Consider the following 20,010-nt stretch of genomic DNA (forward strand, 5'->3'; position numbering starts at 1 on the left):
GGCTCTAAGATGTGTTCTTTTGGAAAGAAAAACAGATGACACTTCAATTTGCCTTGAAAAAAAAGGTTTATTTGATCAGTGATAAAACCAAGCATTTACTCCCAGCCCAGCTTTGAGTTAAAATGGGCATTGATACAAACTCATGAAGCTGAACCTGCCAGACAAAATGTAGATCACACATCATTCCAGTAGGCCTTAACGTCTTTATCACTGAGGCTCGCTCAAAGTGCACTAGATGAGCAGACGGCGTAAGAAAACTGAATGTTTTCCACGGCTGCCACAAGGTTTGCTTATATGAACTTGTTGTTCATATCTATGATAAATGGAAAAAAAAACTGTTGAAAAAAATCTTCTGCAGTGCTGGCAATCTCTGGTAGAGCTTCATTATCTTCTAATCACACTCAATATAAACAAACTTTCCATTTCAAACATGATCACTTTTGTTCTGTTTTGGTATTTCTGATGTTTTTGCCGCTGTTGAATGTGGTCCTTCGGCGGTGATTTAACCCACGCAGAAGGTTTGATAAAATGTCAAAAAACACCTTGCAATTCATCTAAAAATAAAGTTTCTTTCTTTGCTCACCACATGCATTGACCATCCTCTAAACTAACTTGACAAGTCCTTTCCTTATTCAACATGCTTATCCCTTTCGTCACTTGCAGTTCTTGTTGCACCTACAGTTCTCCGTTTGACTTGGTGTGGGGTCTCATGTAACTACATCAAATTTCATCAAAGCAGCAAACCACACTTTCTGAAAGCGGCCATCTTTAACATTCCTTAACACAATCATCTATAAAAAACCCTCTTATCTACACGTCTGTTATCGCAGCATCTTTACTAGATATGGATGTCTGGACGGTGTTCTGAAGAGCCGCCGATGAGGAGGAGGACGAGGTGGTGCTGGACTTCTTCTCCATGGATTTGAAAGATGTGGTGGTCTTATTTTGGACGGTCTTGATGGTCTTCATCCTCTTGACGTGGAGCACCTCCATGGCGTCCATGTTGACGCCTTGTTTGATCTCCTCGCTGGTCTCCACCTGCTCCGAGGCCTCCTGCTGCTGCTGCTCCATCTGCTGCTGGCGATGAACCTGAAGAAGGGTGTGGAAAAAGTTAAAAAGGTGAATTTTTGAAGGCCCTCTGTGTTGGATTTAAATTGTTTAACCCATTTAGAAAATACTTATTCATCACAATTTACTAGCGTCATGTTCCCCTCACCATCATCATGTGCTGATAGTTGGCGATAGCCTCGTCAGTGGTGACTCCCTCAGCGAATCCCAGCTCTGCCGCCCGGCGGGCCAGCTCGGCCTTATGGGAGCCGGGAGGGGTCCAGCCCACTCCTCTGGTCCAGTTCAGGTCTGACTTGTAGTTCACCTGCAACAGAGAGCAACAACTGATTAATACATCTTGTCGAAATGAGCCCACAAGACTGGGAATACTTAAGTATAGTGGAGTTATCTTCACACAACCAGTATTTTTAAGCTTAAACTCTACCTTACCCCAAGTTTACTGTATGTCAGTTAGTTTGTGGCATACAGCAAATTAAACAATTTCCTACCTACACATCCAGCAGCTGCTAACCAAAATTAGCTATCGCCATGTAGTCGTGTTTCTAGCCACCTGATAAATGTCCAAAAGAGTGAAGCTCCATTTTTGGTCTCCACCAAATTCCCAAGAGAGGATCTGGTTCTGTAGATGCTAAATGCTTCCCTATTTTTACCAACTAACTACATTTGTCTGTAAACCATCAGTTTTTTCACTGCTTGCTGCAATCAAAAACTTCACATATGGAATAATATCAACTAGAATATAAAAATATTAAATATATTGACGTAGGGTTTTCTAAGAGCATTTGAATTGGATACAAATGCAGAAAAATGTAGATCCATTATCATTTTTTTTTTCTTCAGTGGTCCATATTGGCAAACTTTTTTTTTTAATTAATCAACTTACTACAGTATATTGCCACAACCTGGCAACTTCTTCCTAAAGGGATGTATTTATTACATACTGTCATATTGAATAATTTAAAGTTTTTGTTTTGTTTCACACATAACGTCAAAAAAGGGAAATCAAATAATGGACAATGGATGTAAAAAGAAATCCACTTCAAATATTGTTCTACAATATACTCCATGTGCATTCTGACTCACGTCGCTCTGCAGCTTGTAGGCCTGCTTGGCGTGCTTGACGTTGAGTTGCTCCGAGTCACAGGTGTAGTCGTGGAACTTGCTGCGGTACGTGAGGTCACTCGCCTGAGCCTGACTCTTTTTGGCATTCAGGAACTCGGGCTGGTCGGCGTGCATTTTGAAGTGTCCGCGGTCCTCCTTGGACTGCCGTTTGTACTCCAGGTTGCTCTGGAGCTTGCTAGCGGCCATATTGTGCACCATCTTAGGGTCGTCCTCCACACAGCGCAGCCCCACCTGCTGCCCCTTCTCCTTCACATGGGACTCCTTGTAGCGGAACTGAGGGAGGAGGAACAATACAGTTTTCTATTTTTTAGAAAAGTTTAATTAAAGTTACTGGGATTACATTTAGCTTCAGGGATTCTACCTCTAAATGTGCTTCCATAAAATGAATTAAATACTTTGATTGTGCTACATCCAGAATACTGAAAAATAACTTTTCAAATCATTTTGTGCTATAAATAAAAAATGGCTGTAAATAAATTATGTTTTAGTACGTGGTATAAACAAATAATTGAATTGTTAAGACGCCTAACTGTATTTCCCTGCATTATGATACATTAAAAAAGGTAATAAATCCTAATGTGTTCTTCTAAAGGAGCGTATCATTCAACTCACGTCACTGGCCATTTCTCTGGAGGCCTTTGCAGTTTGGAAGGGAATAGCATCCAGCCTGAGGTCATGGCCAGACGTCTTCACCTGCTCCCCAGACGCCTTGTAAACTTTCTGTATCAGAGAATAATTAAAAAGATGATGTTAAACAATCTACAAAAGGGATATTGGCATATGTCAATGTGGATTTGTATGTGCTTGTATTTAGGATGGTGAGAAAGTATCCTTACATCACTCATCTGCTGGGCATTCATCCTTGCTCTGACAAACTCTGGGTCATCTGAATGTAAAGTGTACTTATGCATGTCGTCATTCTTTCCAGATTTGTACAGCCTCTGCAGCGGAAAGAAATGAGCAGTTCAAACAACAGAAATGTAGATTGGGACTGAATTCATCCATGATAATTAATGTTGATATTTTCAACCCACCTCACTGTTCTGTTGATAGCTGGCCTTAGCGTGGACCATATCAGGAGAGTCGGTCACTGAGGTGAACTTCAGGCTGTCTGGCAGCTGACGATACTTCTTCTGCAGGAATCAAAACCACACACACTTTAACAGGAGGAAATACAGATGGCTGAGATGTTAACAAATAATAATGCTAAATGTACTATAGATAGATGGATGGATAGATAGATAGATAGATAGATAGATAGATAGATAGATAGATAGATAGATAGATAGATAGATAGATAGATAGATAGACAGACAGACAGACAGACAGACTAACTACGGAATTTCCCCACGGGATTAATAAACCACCATTTTATCTTATTTTAATTTAGCATTTTGTTCCGAATATTATGGGATGGCATGCGTCTTAAGGCCTCATGATTGTACCTTTCAAATCCTTACTACACTTTTTTGGACAAAAGTCATGCTTTTTAATTAATTTCATTTCCCCCCCCATCTACTCACATCACTTAGGAGCTGTCCAGCCTTCTTAGCAGACTCCAGCTGAGGAGCACCCACTCCGTCCCAGGCCACTCCTTTCATGTAGGTGAGATCTGCCTTGTAGAGTTTCTACACATAAAGTAATATAATGCGTCAGACAAGTTAATTATATTATGCATTTTCAACGTCCTCTTCCCCCCCTCTCACCTCGCTCTGCAGGTTGTGAGCTGCTTTGGCCCACTTGACCGTCATGTCGTCAGAAGGTATGGTGTACTCGTGCAGTCTCTTCCTGTAGTCTTGCTCGCTGGCCAGGGCCTGGGAGTTCTTGGCCGTCACCAGGTGAATCATATCAGGGGTGAGGTGGTACTGGCCGCTGGTCGTCATGGCGTCCTTGCGGTACCCCTGGTTGCTGGCCAGCCGGCCCGCCTGCAGGCAGTGCACGAGATACGGGTCTTCTGAGGCACTGACCCCAATGTGCTTCCCTTTTTCCAGCAGGTGGTTGTGTCTGTACTTGTTCTGCAGAGAAACATGGACAACATATGTGTAGTTCTCTACGTCCAGGACACAACTCACACCAACACAATGTATTTTGATACGCAGCACTACAGGATAGGTAGAATAACATATTATTATTTTAGGCAGAACTGTGCCTTTAAGGTTTTTTTTTACTTATTCTTTATTAGTTATTATCTCACATTGCCCTTTACATCCAATTGTATTCCAATTAGAGGAATGGTTTCTTTAACAAGGAGTCACAACATGTATAAGATCTCAAATCCCAACACATACAGTACAAAACAATTAAAGATGGGTTATAAAGTCATCCTACATATTACAATAATACAGTCCAATATACAAATATCCATATACCAGAACATTTCAAAAAGAAAAATTCCTCATTTTAAAGAAGCCATATTATATTATTTTGGGCACACAGTCCAGTTCCTTTTTATGCAGCCTTAATAATCCTTCCATTATTAATCCCAGTTTCCTATTACCTCCACCAATGGTGTCCATCTCTCTTTAAATGTTTCCCTCTGTAATCGTAGCATATATATAATTGTTTCCATTGTATACATATTTCTTAGAATTGTCAGCCATTCAGCATAGGTGGGGGGACCGTTTAAGGTTTTTAAAGTTCAGTCTGATCTTACCTCACTGGCAATGCCGGTGGAGCTCTTGGCAGCTTGGAAGGGGATGTCCTGCATGGAGAGTTTGTAGCCCTGAGCCCTCAGCGTGTGCCAGGACTCTCTGTACTTGGTCTGAATCAGAGAGACAAACAACCAATGTAGATTAACCTTAAAATACCACACACTCTGAAAAAAGGCCCTGACAGTTTAGTGTACAGTGCACAGTTCACAGGGAATGTGTTCTACCTCGCTGAAGTTAGCTGCATTGATCTTAGCCTGCATGATCTCCGGTCTATCAGATGTTATGGTGTAGTTGTGCTGGTCGTTCACCCCTTTCTCTTTGTACAAACGCTGGGAGGAAAACATAAAACAGCTGTTAAGTAGGATTCTCAACTTTCTTGGCAAATAAAACGAAGGATATACTACTGGTGAAGGTTATTACTCCAGAAATATAAGCTCAATGTCTCACTTCATTTGTGATCTGTCCACTGAGTTTGGCATGAAGGATGTCTGGAGAGTCAGTGACAGAGGTGTGCTTGAAGTGGTATGGCTGCTGGCGGTACTTTGTCTGTTACAGAATAAAAAACAAAGTTAGTCTCTGTTACACTTATGTAGATTTCAAGATAAAGTCATTTTTTTCATCTTAACTTAATGTGATTATATAATGTAGATTGTATGAACACTTAACAACTTAGGAAAAAAAAGAGATTTCCTACATCACTGATGAGCTCCGTGGCCCTCTTGGAACCTTCAATCGACAGAGCCCCAGTGGCGATCCAGGCTGCACCCCTCAAGTAGTTCAAATCAGAGCGATACACTTTCTGCAACAAACACACACACATAATAAAACACAGTTTAGAAAATTAGTAGGAGTAAGTTCTTCCTAAATGTTTATTAATAACCTCGCAATAATTTACTAAAGTAAAACACCCAATGTATTGTATTAAAATTCTTCGATAATCAATTACTCCTTGTGTGCTATCTACTACTTGTGTGGTGGCTTTAGATAAGATAATAAGGAGGTACTTTATTGATCCCAAATTGGGAAAGCAGCATAAAAAAAAAACAAAGCATTGCACATAAGTAGAAATCAAAGAGTCAAAAAAATAATTCAAAAACAATGCTAGAATTTAAACATCTCAAAATAGAATTAAAACAGCATTAAAAAGTAGAACATATACAGTAGACCGTGAAGATAAAACATTTATAAAATCGGAAAATTAAACACTATTGAACAGCTTTAGACACAATATAGAGCAGGATATTATTTAAATTAAGTGTGTACGGAATGGAATGTCAAATAAAATATAAATTTAAAATGTACAGTGTCATTGTATTATTAACTTACAATAGAAGCACTAATATTTAAACAAACATTACAAAGTCAGTAAAGCATATGTATGTTATATCTAATTGATCAGTCATTGGTTAAAAAGGTGTCATTTACGGATTGATTTGACCACTTGAATGTCTGTTTTCTCACCTCACTCTGCAGAGCGTATGCTTTCTTGGCCGCCAGCACCTTCATGTCATCGGGCAGCGAGGTGTACTGATGCAGGGTCAGCCTGTAGTCCTGATCACTGACCAGAGACTGGGCCTTTTTAGCGTGGGACACCTCCAGCATGTCCATGGACAGGTGGAACTTCGACATGTCCTTTGCAGAGTCCTTCTTGTACTTAATCTGGAGAGAGGCAAAGGGACAAGAGAACAAGGATATAGTATGCTATTGGATTTGACAGTTTTCTGAGTAACAGTTCAAATGCACTCACGTCACTGTGCAGCTTGCTGGCATTGACAGAGTGAGCGATGTTTATGTCGTCCTGCAGTCCCTTCAGACCGATCATCTTCCCTTTTGTCTTCTCAAATTCTCCCCTGTACTTTTGCTAAAATCAAACATAATTACTTGATGTTAGGTGAAATGTATCAGGTATCATCAGTGAGTGAATCATTAAACAGAAACAAGTTAAGAAAATAATAATATACATACAGTACAAGTGATTTGCTATTATTACCATTTTTTTAACAGGATTTTTTTTGTATGATACTTGTTGTGTTAAAACATTAAATGCAAATTCTGCAGATACATATTTGAAAGCCCCACATAGAAAACTATATGACACAAAGTTTTAAACTCACATCACTGAGGATATCTGCGGATGCTTTTGCAGACTGGAAAGGAATGGCATCCAGACTCAGCTTGTAACCGCCATCACGTATCTTAGTCCAAGATTCTTTGTAACAGCTCTGAAAAAGCACAGATGTATAAACTCAGTACCACATGGAGGACCTCACACACAGGCAGCTGAATGGATGGATTGATTTATTGGCTGTTTGATGGATTATTGTGTGTTCCCTGTGTGGTTTTACCTCGCTGATGTTCACAGCATTGAGTCTGGCCTGAACCATCTCCGGCAGCTCTCCACTGAGTGTGTAGTTGTGCTTCATGGTTTCACCCTTCTCCCTGTACAACCTCTGCAAAAATGAAATATATTCCTCATATTTACAGTGTTGATGTGCAGTAGAAAAACATGCTATGGTTGGCAAAGCCCCAAGGTTTAGCAAAAAATATCACAAGCAATGGACATTGTGTCAAGTGATAATATTTGTAGGTGATAGAGTTACATAATTGTACAGCATTTGTGTTGCACACTACACCTTGTACATAAACAAATGTTGCCTGTACTTACATCAACAGCCAGTTTGTTGCTGAGTTTGGCTTGGACCATCTCCGGAGTGTTTTCAACACTGGTGTACTTCAGCGCACTCACATCCTGGCGGTACTTTTTCTAGATTTAAAAATATGAGTGATAAATATCAAAAGAGATTCATAGGGAGGGAAGCCAACACAAGTGGTGCACATGCATCCAATGAACAATAGAGGGCACAAATTGATCACAAATCATTCGGCTGGTCAAATTGAGCAAAAGGAAAATTGTCATTTTTTGTTGGATAGGCAAATATACAGTCAGTACAACACATAGACAGATCTGAATGTGCGCAGGAGGAACTCGATGCTCTGGCCCGTCTGTCATCTCATGGTCTAATGTTGGTACAGATAACTGGAATTACCCTAAAAATAAGTAGCTGCTCATTATAAATATAGACTGGACTTCTCCAGTCTGCACTGGATGTGTCATTGAAATATCTTCATGCACCTATAGCATTTACAAGAGATTCTTTGGATAAGAAGGTGGTTGCCACAAATGGGCTTAGGGTGAAGGGACAAAAGTTATTTATGATATTGTAAACAATTCTGACCTTTTGGTTGTTTTTTGCCCTCTATTTAGGAATGTACAAATGTCGTTTATTTTTCTCCTACTAAGACATATCGTACCATAGTTGTGAGTAAGAGGAAGCCCTACTCTTTTATGTGTGACAGCTTTACTAACTTGAATCAGCCTGGTCTCGTGTTATAGCCCGCCTGTAGTCCACAAGTACTTAACCCAGTTTCTAGAAAACCAGAATGGTCCGCATCTCTTTAAATACATCACCCTAAGCCATAAACCAAGATATGTGCCATCCTATCACTTTCTCATGCTCTCAGTGCTAATTTAACTATAAAGTTATGTAGTTATAAATACCTCTTTAAATAACATTTGCCTTTAATGCAATACCAGAACCTTAATTAAGGTTAAGCAACTGTTGCTGCATTAGCATTTAACAATTTCTAATTTTTTTCTGGGTCATAGGGTTGGAGGTTACCTCGCTGAGGAGGGCCCCGGCTTTCTTCGCCTGCTGGACATCCAGAGATTTGGCGGCCTCCCAGCCAACACCCTTCATCCAGTTCAGATCTGACCTGTATTGATTCTAAACACAGACACAAACACAGTTTTCACATTTTAAAATCCTGTCGGGAATTGGTCATTATTTGAGCATGATTGAGCGTTATTCCTTTAACTATGATACTTACATCGCTCTGTAGTCCATAGGCCTTCTTAGCCCAGGCTATGTTCATGTCAGTGGGCAGAGTGGTGTACTTGTGGAGGAAAGTTTTGTAGTTGGTGTCAGTTGCGAGGCCTTGAGCCTTCTTAGCATGGATGAGATCTATGTTCATCATATCCAGATGAACACTGAGGAAGAAATACATTTAAATTAAGAGTTTTATTCCTGATTTAAGGCCAGTTCTCGTTGATTTATGCTGAAGCAGAGCCTCCTTTCTGTTGGGGTAATTCCAACATGAAGAGAAGCATAGAAAAAACATTTAATCTTGCATTAGAGACAAACATTAAAAAGGATCCATTTCGGTGAAAGCCTCACTTGTATTTGGTCTTAGTGTCCTCATAGTCCTTCTTGTAATTGCGGTCACTCTGAAGTTTGGTGGCCATGGCAGAGTGGGCCATCGCTGAGTCATCGCTGACGGACTTAATGCCAATCACCTTGCCTTTGTTTTTCTCATACTTCTCCTTGTATTTGATCTGCAAGTGGAACAACATATTAGTTGTTTTACCAAAAAGCCAGGCAATGAAATCGCTCTTTATTTTTATGTCTTCACAAAAATACAAATATATAAATTAATATCCTCAGGGCATTCATAAAGATGCAGACTGTTTTTAGAATAACTCACATCACTGGCCAGTTCTGTTTTGGCTTTAGCTGTGAGAATAGAAAGAGAGTCCAAATGCAGCTCAAAGCCTTTTTCCCTCTGCTTCTCCCAGTTGCTCCTGTAAACTTTCTGTAACAAAAAAGCAAAAATAAATCAATATTACCTTGCGTCATACACAAAGAAAGAATGTGGGGTCTTAGTCATTTAAACATCCAACCAAACATGAATTATAGTATATTATCAGATACATAAATAAGTAACAATCCTGTATTGAAGATTATATACATGTCCAAGTATTAGTTTGAAATATTGCAGATGAAAAAATCTTCAACCAAGGTTTTTTACCATATATTTCATGCTCATTATGATGTCATCCACTCATCTCACCCCACTAAGAAGGTCAGCGTTAGCCTTTGCTTGTTTGAAGAGGGGCTCATCATGTGTCATGGTGTACTGGTGTAACATCTGCTCTGTGTTTGCTTTGTACGTCAGCTGAAAATCAAAATGGATGTATTAAATGAGAGTGCACCATGAATAAATGTGAATGATAAATAATAATAATAATAATAATAATAATTTCAATTTATATAGCGCCTTTCACGAAACCCAAGGACGCTTTACAATGGGAAGTAACAAAACAAAAGGTAATAATAAACATACAGAGCAATAGCAGGCTTTAAAAGCTTTAAAGAGAAGGCCTTACGTCGCTCCGCAGTTCCTGGCTCTTCTTGGCGTGTGCCATCGAGATGTTGTCCGCCACCTGGGTGAACTTGATGCTGTCTGCCTTCTGGCGGTACTTAGTCTGTGAGAAAAAAGGAGGATTAGGTACAGAAGATATATAATATGGTGTTTTAACGAGTTAAATATGTACACAAAAATGAATAATTGTACTCACATCACTAAGCAGCTCTCCAGCTTTCTTGGCCTGGGTGATGTTCATACATCCATCAGCCTCCCAGCCCACTCCTTTCATCCAGTTCAGATCTGAACGATACTGGTTCTGTGGAGCGACGGAAAGTGTCATTATCCATGGGAAATATCTTTGTTAAGCATTCACCTTTTGAATAACCTCCTGTTTCTCACCTCGCTCTGCAGGGAATAAGCCTTCTTGGCCTGCGCGATCTTGATGTCATCGGGCATGACGGTGTAGTCGTGCAGCCTAGTGCGATACTCCAGGTCGCTGGCGAGGGCCTGAGACTTCTTAGCGTGGCTCAGGTTGATCATGTCCAGAGGAAGGCTGTACTGGGCCTGGCCCTCCTTGGAACCCTTCTTGTATGCGACCTGAAGTGTTGATCATAAAAAAAGGTGAATTTTGAGCATAACATGCGTGGAAAGTAACATCTTAATGCTTGTAATTGTTGATCAAAATGACTTCTGCTTACATCACTGTTCATCTTGGACACGTGGAGAGAGTGCATGGTCTGGGAGTCGCTTACGTTGACCCCTATTGCCTTTTCCTTGTTTTTCATGTAGGACTCTTTGTATTTAATCTGAAACACATGCACAATTTATTATTTCCATTTGCAATCTGATTTTATAATCCACTCTTTTGCTCAGACGTTATCTCTGTCTCAATACGTTTTGAGTAGAGGCTGTTTGCTTACATTACTGGCGAGGTCACGGGAAGCTTTAGCTGCTCTGACACTCAGGTCGTCCACACCAATGTCGCAGGCTTTAGACTTGCTCTTCTCCCACTCCTCCTTATACTTAATCTGAAGAGATACATTCGAAAGGTCAATTTATAACTTAAAGAGTGAGACGTGCATTTTTAAACTGCAAAATCAGCATATGCATGTGTATGTGAGAAAGTGTGTTTACTTACATCACTGCACAAGGCAGCGTTAGCTTTGGCCGTTTTGATTTGGGGCAGATCCTGGGACAGTGTGTACTGATGTTTGGTCTTCTCATAGCCTTTTTTGTAGTTAAGCTAAAAGATACATAGAGTCAAACTCTTCAGTCAGCTCATCATAACGTTGCTTTGATAATCAATAATCCTGTGTAATGCATGATTTGATCATACTTACATTGCTGACCAGCTGAGAGTTCTTCCTTGCCAACACTATCTCAGGTGTGTCTGTAGTTTGACGGTACTTGACCTGGTCGATGTGTTGCCTGTAGTTCTTCTGCAGTCATAAAGGAAAACAATTTCAAATTATAAAAGTGTCACATAGGAGAAATATGTGTACAATTGTAATGTCTTTCATATAAGGTAGTACATAAGGTAACGTACGTCTTTCAGTGGGTCGAGTTTCCTTTGGCTTTTGTAGCCTGGTGTGAGGGTTGCTGGGTAGTTGTATTCACCCTGCTCCTGGTCACAGCCTTGTTTATAGGAAATCTGGGATTTATAAGAAAATGTGAGTGAGTTATATTACTGGCATATTACTTTTCATCATTTAATTCTTGAAGATTCGAAATAAAAATGTATACAGATCATGTAGTATGTGCTTTTTGTTAGCTATAGTGAATAATAGGTAAAGAAAAACCGAAATTTAAATGTCATGATAGCATTTGAATAGCAAAATTGGATCCAATTCGAAGCAATTTAGCCCATTGATAATGTGCATAAATCTATACATTCTAAATAACTGCAAGATAAACAATACTTACATCACTAGCCAATGTCCTGGCTTTCATGGCATGCATGGTTCTCTTATCGATTCCTGAGTCTTCATAATGGCCCTTCATGCCGCTGGCGTACTTCTCTCTATATTTGTTCTTTTAAAAATAAAGAAAAACGAAGAAAAAATAAGTATCCCAGATTCTGGACCGGCCATTATGTCAACATAATTGCCCTTATGACATTTAAAGTACATAATATGTTATTTAAAAGTTCATAAAAACAAAAAAGTGAGATAAAATATGTTAATTGTCATACTTACATCACTTGTAAACTTGGCGACTTTAGCAGCATTTTGAAACTGTGGAGTCTCACAGAAATTGATGCTGTGAGCTTTGGTGTTCTCCAAGTCCTTCTTATATTCGACCTGAAAAATGACAGCAGCTGCTTGGTAACATTTTCTCATTTCATCATTGTCCTTGTTGAGCTTTGCCTTTGTTATGTGCTCAATTTAAAGTGCCTGCCATTAATCAGACAGTCACCATCACTGTCACTCCATCATTACTCAAGAGACAAACCTTTAATCCTAAATATGCTTTGCAGAGCTTAAAAATGACTGCATGGCACCATTTAACATGTCAGCTTCACCACTAAAATAAACACGGGAAGGATTTTGTCACCTATAAGAATTCGAGCTCTAATGCAAACATTGTTCACAGACAAGTAAAAAACGATTGTGTTATTTCTGTGATTGTCATATTCTCAAGGCTTTGCATAGTTGCTCAGGAGTGAAGCACTGTGTTCCTGTGTGAGACAACATTAGTATATGACGGGATGTCCTGTGGCCTTGGAAGTAAGCTGTAACCACACTGCAATGGCATGTTAGAGATGCCGAAAATGCAAGTAGCAGGACATCATATCTGCTCGGAGACTGACACAGTATATCCTATATTACGAGCTCTTAAACGCACACACACACACACACACACACACACACACACACACACACACACACACACACACACACACACACACACACACACACACACACACACACACACACACTGAGCAGCAACATTGAAAGGCTTTGTCAAAACGCTGGGGAAAGGATAAATAGCAGATGTAATGAATGAAGGTCTGCTATTTGCCTTGAGAGCCTGACAATCGCTCACCTCGCTGACAAACTTGTTGATCTTTCGTGCGTTCATCAGAGCCACATTATCTTCGGACGTCAGGCTGTGGAAGTGCGAGGTGCCCTTCATCTTGTCCAAGTCCTTCTTGTATTTTAGCTGCAAAGGGATGAAGGATGATTGAGTGCATATAGGAGGAGATGGTGTAATGCGTCTGTAGGACCAGGAGATTAGCGATGCACACACATGCACACATGCAAAGTCTAATTTAGTCTGTGTGGAGAGTTTGAAGAATGACAACATGCGGAGGGTTTGTCATTGTGTTCCCTCATCAATTCTGCCCATGGTGACAAGGCCATATGATGAATGAAGCCCTTACACTCTACGCTCTGTTATGTTTCGACAGCAGTATTGAAGCATTTGACATGGTTACACAATAGACACATAGGCTCCCTTTTTAAGACAGGCCAACCTTCAAACTACTTTAGACTCAAGAGTAAATTCTCAAGAAGAGCTCCCTCTATATCACCAATATGGAATTTACAGGAACGGCACTAAATGTGTTTATTCTGGAAATGAATGTTGCTGACTGTCAGGTTGATACTCACATTGCTGGCATTTTCTTGAGCCTTCTTTGCAAGGTGATACCCAGGAGTGATCATGGCGGGGAAACTTCCTTTCCCTCGCTGCTGCTCATACTGCTCAGTATAGGCAATCTGCAAACAGAGAATAAAGGATTTGTAATTTGAAACATTTCGGAGTTATACAAATAAGTCACAAAGCGCTGTACAGTATTTCATACAGGTTTTTGATGGGTTGAAAAGAAATCATACAGGTTAAGGTGTCAATAATGTTGACAAATCATTGTGGGCCTGAATACCAAACTATGAAAATCTTAATAAAAACATGTGTCAAGGTGGCTTGGAGCTCTAAAATACACAACCTGTTTCCTTCCTAATTTTGAATTATCTACTGACAAAAGACATCTGATCTCTCTCCCTAAAGTATATTTTATGTTATTTACAGTCATCTACTAATTTAAAACAACAAGGGCAAATAAAGAACTTTAAACATTTGTTCTTAAAATATACTTTACATTACATTAAATGAATAAAACAGTTATTTCCTTACCTGGCTGAAATTCCCTGCATTTTCTCTGGCGTGGATTGCTTCAGCCATGGCCACCTCAGAGCTGGCTTTACCCTTCATCTCCTGTTCATACACCTGACGGTATTTTATCTGGTAGGACATGAAATCCATTAGTAATTACATGATCAGGGGTCTGCAACAGCGGTTGCGTACAAGTGTATACATTTATATTGGCTACTTACATCACTGGCCTGCTCACTGGCCTTCTTTGAAATCAAGTATCCAGGTGTAAGATGTGCAGGAAAGCTACCTTTACCTCTCTTCTGCTCATACTCTTCTGTGTAGGCATACTGAAGGAAGAAAAGCAATGATCAGGCACACAACTATCTGAATTTGAACAGTAAAAAACGTTGTGATACTGAACTGGTTTTTACAGTGAAACACTAAGGTAGTGTATCATTATGTCTTAATAAAAGACTAGAAGCTTACATCGCTAACAATTTGTTCTTGTTTTTTGGCCAGTAACACCTCTGGGGGGTCAACAAAAGTGGTGTACTTTGAAACTCTCTCCTCGTGTCCTTTTTTATATTCCAGCTGCAAAACAAGAAAACAAAGACATTGATTTGGCTCATTATAAAGTCAAAATAACCATTGACAGACACTAAGAACAAACCAAAAAACAACAGTATTAGCAAAGAAGTTCACTTACGCTACTGGCCAGAGTATTGGCTGTCTTAGCAGCCTGGTAACCAGGTGTTATCATGGCAGGGAAGCTGCCTTTCCCTTTGGACTCCTCATATTCCTCTGTGTACTTCACCTGCCAAATAAGCATACAAATCAATCATGGCACTTGACTTATATTGATTCAAACTTGAGTTTAATTGTATTAGACTTTTACGCAATCCCCACTAATAACAATGCCCATTTATTCAATGAAAGACACACAACATATTTAAGTTTAATTATATAAGCAGGGATGAAAGGTATACTCACATCACTACTGGACTGTTGGGCCTGAGACATTGTTACTATCTCCTGGTTGGTCACCTGGCCTGAGTACCACATCTGCTGCTGGGAGAACTCAGACTCAGACTGGAAGGCCTGCTTAGAAAACGAGGACAGACCTGATTATTTCCAGAAATTCATAAGAAAAATAGTAATTGACCTGTAATGGCTATTTTAAAAATCAGGCATCCGATGTTGTCTACTTTGTTGATGCCTAACTTAGTCTCTGTGAGGTGATTGTAAAAAGTTGCTTCAATGCATATAAATCAAATCCTAAACCAAATAGCAGTGACGAATGTATTGGCAGCGTCAGCCAATACAAATGAGCTACTTGATTTGTCTCCTACATGAATTCTGTAATCATACAGTTTCCAACATTTCCATTTTCTTACATCTTAATATTGATTATTTGAAATAAGATTTTGGATTGATGCACACAATAACTTTGCTGTTTGCAAAACAAGGTAAACTGTGCAAGGAACACAAGATAGGTGAGTTTGTTTGCTTTATACTAAACAAAATCCTATTTCAATGATCATAATTTAGGCTGGAGTGGAGCTTCTTTTTAACTTGTTATGGCCACTTTATTTACACGGAGCTCACCTGGCTTGTCATCTGACTGGCTAGACGAGCCTTCTCCAGCTCAATGGACCTCATGTCTTGGTGGAAGGTCGACATAAAGCGCTCACCATCTTCACGATACTTCAGCTACAAATGTACAAAAATGACAACCATTTAGCCATGGACCATCAGATGCACATATAAGAGATATTTTTACAGTAACCACTTAGGTAGTTGGATGTATGAAATCAACGTACAAACTGACAGATATTAAAATTGCTTCAGATCCACAGATCCCTATATTCTTATGTTGTCAACTTTCATACCAGACAGCCTGACCCACATGCTTTATGTTGAAGGGATAATATTAGTGTGCTGTTATTAATAAGTGAGATGTTCCAATCAAGAAGTTGGACCTGCAAAGAGAAGATCCAGAGGGGAGTGATACAACTCTGAGCTGTTTGCTAATGATCCTTTAGGCTGTACAAATGTTCAAAACTAATAATAGAATAGCTTTATTGCAGGGGATACTTCTGTGGATCATCTTTTAAAGGCTCACAATGAACTTTCAATCAGAACTCAATGTTATGTTTGACATGAGCAAAATCTTACTCGATGAAAACAAGTAACTTATTCAAAAAAATAAGTTCTGCATGTTAACCAAACGTTTTTTTTATGAGTGGACAAGGTTGAGGGTCACTCAGCAGGGTCTCAAGTCAGCCCCCAGATCAGGTATCAACAAGTTAAGGCATTTATCTCTCTAATAGCATAAAGCAGTAGCTGATGAGCGTGCTAGCCAACTGCTAATATAAGCACAGGAGCTTTGCATGAACTCCTAGACACACACAAGCACACAGACAGCAACAGGTGGCAGAGGAGAGGAAGGGATGTGTGGCTGTTTTTCGAATGAATAATTTTAGACCCCTGAAGCATAAGAAGGGCTAAGCAGAGAGGGGGTTGTCTCGCCTCTGTCACAGGAACAGAAATAACCGGAGCCGCGCTCTCCATTCCACAACGCTGCCGTCACCCGGGACTCTGAGCTGTCCACCTCTCTGTCTTTCACCCGTAAAGAGGGAATGACAACGTTTTGATCTAAAAGTAATGAATCTGCTTTAGGTCAGATCTTTAGACTTCTGATAGTTTGCAGAATAATGGATCTGGGTCACCTGTGAGGTTATCAGTTGTTTTGTGTGATGAATTGAAAAGCAAAATTGTTTATTTCCAACTTTAATGGGGAATTTTAAAACAATGTCCCCACGTAGGTATATATAAATTCAGTTGTAATGCTTGCATACATCCTTTTTTTAAACCAAGACAATGACCACTATGAATAGCCATCTCATGACGAACAAATGATAAATAGCATTTCACTCATGTCGAAGACAGTGACTCAACAATGTCAACAATGCACCTTGACTCAAATCAAGGCCAAAACATTTTGTCTGAGGTTGCTGCTTGTTTTGTTTTTTTGCATGTGACGTTATCTTACCTCGCTGCTCGCCTTGCTTTGCTTCTTTGCATTGATGTTGACAGGGGTCTCATAGACGCTTGTGAACGTGTTGTTCCTGGGATTGTGTCTGCAGGGATGAGGTATGACAACATTGTCATTATTTAAATGACTGCATTTAAACAAATGGACAACATGTTCACATCAAAATTGGGCTTAAAACACACTTTTTTAAATAATATTTTGGGATAATTTTCAAATATAAAGTTATATACATATCTATATAAGTGTTGCTGGTGCTTAGTACTTACACAGAGCAGTATGGCCTCTTCTTGTGGCTGACAAAGTTTTTGGCAGTGAGCACCATCTTACAGACGTCACAGTGAAAACATGCTTTATGCCAGTTCTGACAGAGGAAAAAACAGATCACATTATTTTAGATTTTTATTAAAACTTTTATTATAATTTCTTAATCCATAATTAGTCTTTATTATGTGGACACAGAAAACGTTTAAACCTTGGACAAGTCCTTTTTGATGAAACCATATTAATAAGTTATGAGCATGGTCTGTAAACTGGACTCGCTGACTTGTTCTTAAATAGCTTTCATGTGATTGTAAAACTGTACACCTTTTTCTTTATCTCTTGAGTATTAAAAGATTACAATTCATAGCACAAACCAGTCATAGATGTTTTTCATGCTGCTATTATTGCAGTATTTGTAGTGATCATAATTCACTGGCACTCATATCAACACACGCTTGGATCCAGACAAAATGTTAAAGACATATTTTGATTTTAAACGGTAATTTATGAGCAGATGATTATTCCATTATATCAGCTAGGCCCACTGAGCTATATGTTGTAGTTGGAGTGAAAAAATCCCTGAAATAACTTGTTCATGAAATAAATGTAAGCCGTAAGAAGCTGATTTAAAAATATAATCGATATAAAAATAAGTCCAGTGACTTAAGTTTGCACTTTATCTCAATGTCAATAATGACGTACACACTTAAGTATTTCCAAATAGATTAAAAAAATACTAGAAACACTTTGCGTGTGTTACCTGGTCAATGCAGTTGATTTTCTCGGCTGGGTAGACCACAAACCCACACCTGGCACAGGACTGCATGGTGAAAGATTGTCCTTTTCCCAAAAAGCCTTCAGGAAAATATCAGAAGAAGCAAACTAATGAGAAATGTTGTCAACTCTTTAGTGGAGAAACTGGCAGTGACTCCCGGTCAGTCGTGGTAGTGTGTCTCCGATGGTGGTAAACTTAGCTCTGGACTGTGAAACTTTGAAAGTGTCCCTTACTTGACACCATGTCCCACAGTGGTCCAACCCCCTTTCGTTTGCCATGCTAGGAAACTGGCGGAGTCCAGCTGTCTTTTTGCGGGAAGAGAGAGAGGGACAGTAAGGTCGGATGTCACTGCATATGTGTAATGATCCTGAGTTGGAAAGCTGGTTCAACTTTGGGCATCTGACAAAGACATAAAAACGCAATACCTTTCGTACTCATTTGACTTAGTTGAACTTACCTTAATTTGTTTAACTGTATGTTGACACTCAAAAAAGGGCAGGTATAAAGTAGCATGTGAAGATACAAGAAGGCAATGTAGACAACTAAATAGATAACAAAGTTATAATAAATATACGTGCATATATCTCGCTTGAGGCCAGGAAAAGGCTAGTCACTGTGACCTTTTTACCTGTGCTGGACTATGGTGATTTGATGTATATGAATGCACCTGCCAATTGCCTGGTCAAGTTAGATGCTGCGTATCACAGTGCACTAAGATTTGTGACAAACTGTAAAGCATTAACCCATCACTGTACCCTGTATGCAAGGGCTGGTTTGCTTTCACTAACTGTATGGAGGCTCAGTCACTGGTACATTTTTATATAAAAGCCATGTTAGGGAAACTTCCATTATCTGCTCCCTGATCTCACGGAAAATTGTAAGTGGCTACTGCCTGAGATCGAATGCTGTGGTTTTATTAAATGTGCCAACTGCTAGGACTGTCTTAGGGACGACAGCTTTTAGATGCGCAGCTCCTCTGTCTTGGAATAGTCTGCAAATTCAATGGAAACTTAACAATCTGGTGCCACTAAATGTTTTTAAAGCTCGGTTGGATGCTACTCAATCGGAAGCTATTGGTACCTGTTTATGTGGATAATTATGTAAATGATGCTGTATGCTGTCCTTTTGTTGTTCTATTTATGTTTTTATGTTTCATGTGGAACTACTTGAGCAGGTCTCCCTTGAAAAATAAATCAATGATGTCAATGGGATTCATCTGTATAAATAAAGGTTTGAAATTAAATTAAAATACACAAAATCAAAATTAAAATGTTTTCATCAACCTAAGGAATAATGGTGTCTGCAGTGATGTGCACAAATCAGTGTGCCATTGCTTCTTGAGTTATTTTTTTATTTCCGCCCAGCTGAATGTGACATGTGAACTTGAAGTTAAAACAACCTAAAATATCAGCTTGTGAGTGTGACAGTGTTTAATCTTATAACTAAATATGTGGATGCATTATTCGGAAAAACTAAATGTGAGTGTTTTAGTGTCTCTGAGTGCTATAATAGCCATACAATAGTGTAGGGTTCTCTATGATAGATAGATTAACTGTGTGTGCTGTGCTGTTAAAGGTACAATTTGACATAGGGAACACTTTGTATATTCTGCTTTTAACAGTTGTTTATCAAACATACTATTTTAAATGGTGTGTTTCTTTCTCCCTTCTTTGTATGATTCAATGAGATAACTTAACGTTTTAATTTATTTGTTATGCTGTTTATAACTTAAAATGAAATGTGGGAGACCTGATTTACGTCTGTGACGTAGTTACGCA

The 20,010-nt window shown here is 39.3% G+C and overlaps 1 protein-coding gene across 2 annotated transcripts; it reads right to left on the reverse strand.

Annotated features, from left to right (window-relative positions):
• Positions 1-47: 47 nt before the first annotated feature.
• On the reverse strand, positions 48-18,567 carry nrap (nebulin-related anchoring protein). 2 transcript variants are annotated; one of them, XM_034107098.2, is made up of 43 exons: positions 18,218-18,567; positions 17,463-17,557; positions 17,194-17,281; positions 15,747-15,851; positions 15,132-15,239; positions 14,848-14,955; positions 14,628-14,732; positions 14,381-14,488; positions 14,181-14,288; positions 13,658-13,765; positions 13,092-13,208; positions 12,242-12,346; positions 11,970-12,077; positions 11,593-11,697; positions 11,387-11,485; positions 11,185-11,289; positions 10,967-11,074; positions 10,745-10,852; positions 10,446-10,643; positions 10,258-10,362; positions 10,066-10,164; positions 9,750-9,854; positions 9,384-9,491; positions 9,077-9,234; positions 8,730-8,889; positions 8,522-8,626; positions 7,507-7,605; positions 7,187-7,291; positions 6,956-7,063; positions 6,589-6,702; positions 6,303-6,500; positions 5,536-5,640; positions 5,289-5,387; positions 5,066-5,170; positions 4,844-4,951; positions 3,897-4,205; positions 3,714-3,818; positions 3,225-3,323; positions 3,027-3,131; positions 2,803-2,910; positions 2,152-2,463; positions 1,217-1,372; positions 48-1,089 (listed from the first exon to the last, which is right to left on the reverse strand). In XM_034107098.2, the coding sequence occupies exons 1-43, from the start codon at positions 18,281-18,283 to the stop codon at positions 811-813; spliced, it is 5,406 nt and encodes a 1,801-aa protein (XP_033962989.1). In that variant the 5' UTR covers positions 18,284-18,567; the 3' UTR covers positions 48-810. The 2 variants fall into 2 exon arrangements, with proteins under 2 accessions (XP_033962989.1, XP_033962988.1); XM_034107097.2 differs by having other exon boundaries at positions 15,132-15,242; positions 18,218-18,566.
• Between the last annotated feature and the right edge of the window lie 1,443 nt (positions 18,568-20,010).

The sequence above is a fragment of the Pseudochaenichthys georgianus genome, chromosome 19 (assembly GCF_902827115.2).
Source record: "Pseudochaenichthys georgianus chromosome 19, fPseGeo1.2, whole genome shotgun sequence".
NCBI lineage: Eukaryota > Metazoa > Chordata > Actinopteri > Perciformes > Channichthyidae > Pseudochaenichthys > Pseudochaenichthys georgianus.

Excerpts from the sequence above, each read along its gene's own strand:
- nrap (XM_034107097.2), bottom strand. The coding sequence starts at position 18,283 with ATGCAGTCCTGTGCCAGGTGTGGGTTTGTGGTCTACCCAGCCGAGAAA. Across the intron at positions 11,075-11,184 it reads ACGCTGCCTTGTGCAGTGAT|ATTAAGTATAAGGAGGAGTG; the intron begins GTAAGTAAACAC and ends GTATCTCTTCAG. Across the intron at positions 10,644-10,744 it reads TGTCCAAGATGAACAGTGAT|GTCGCATACAAGAAGGGTTC; the intron begins GTAAGCAGAAGT and ends TCAACACTTCAG.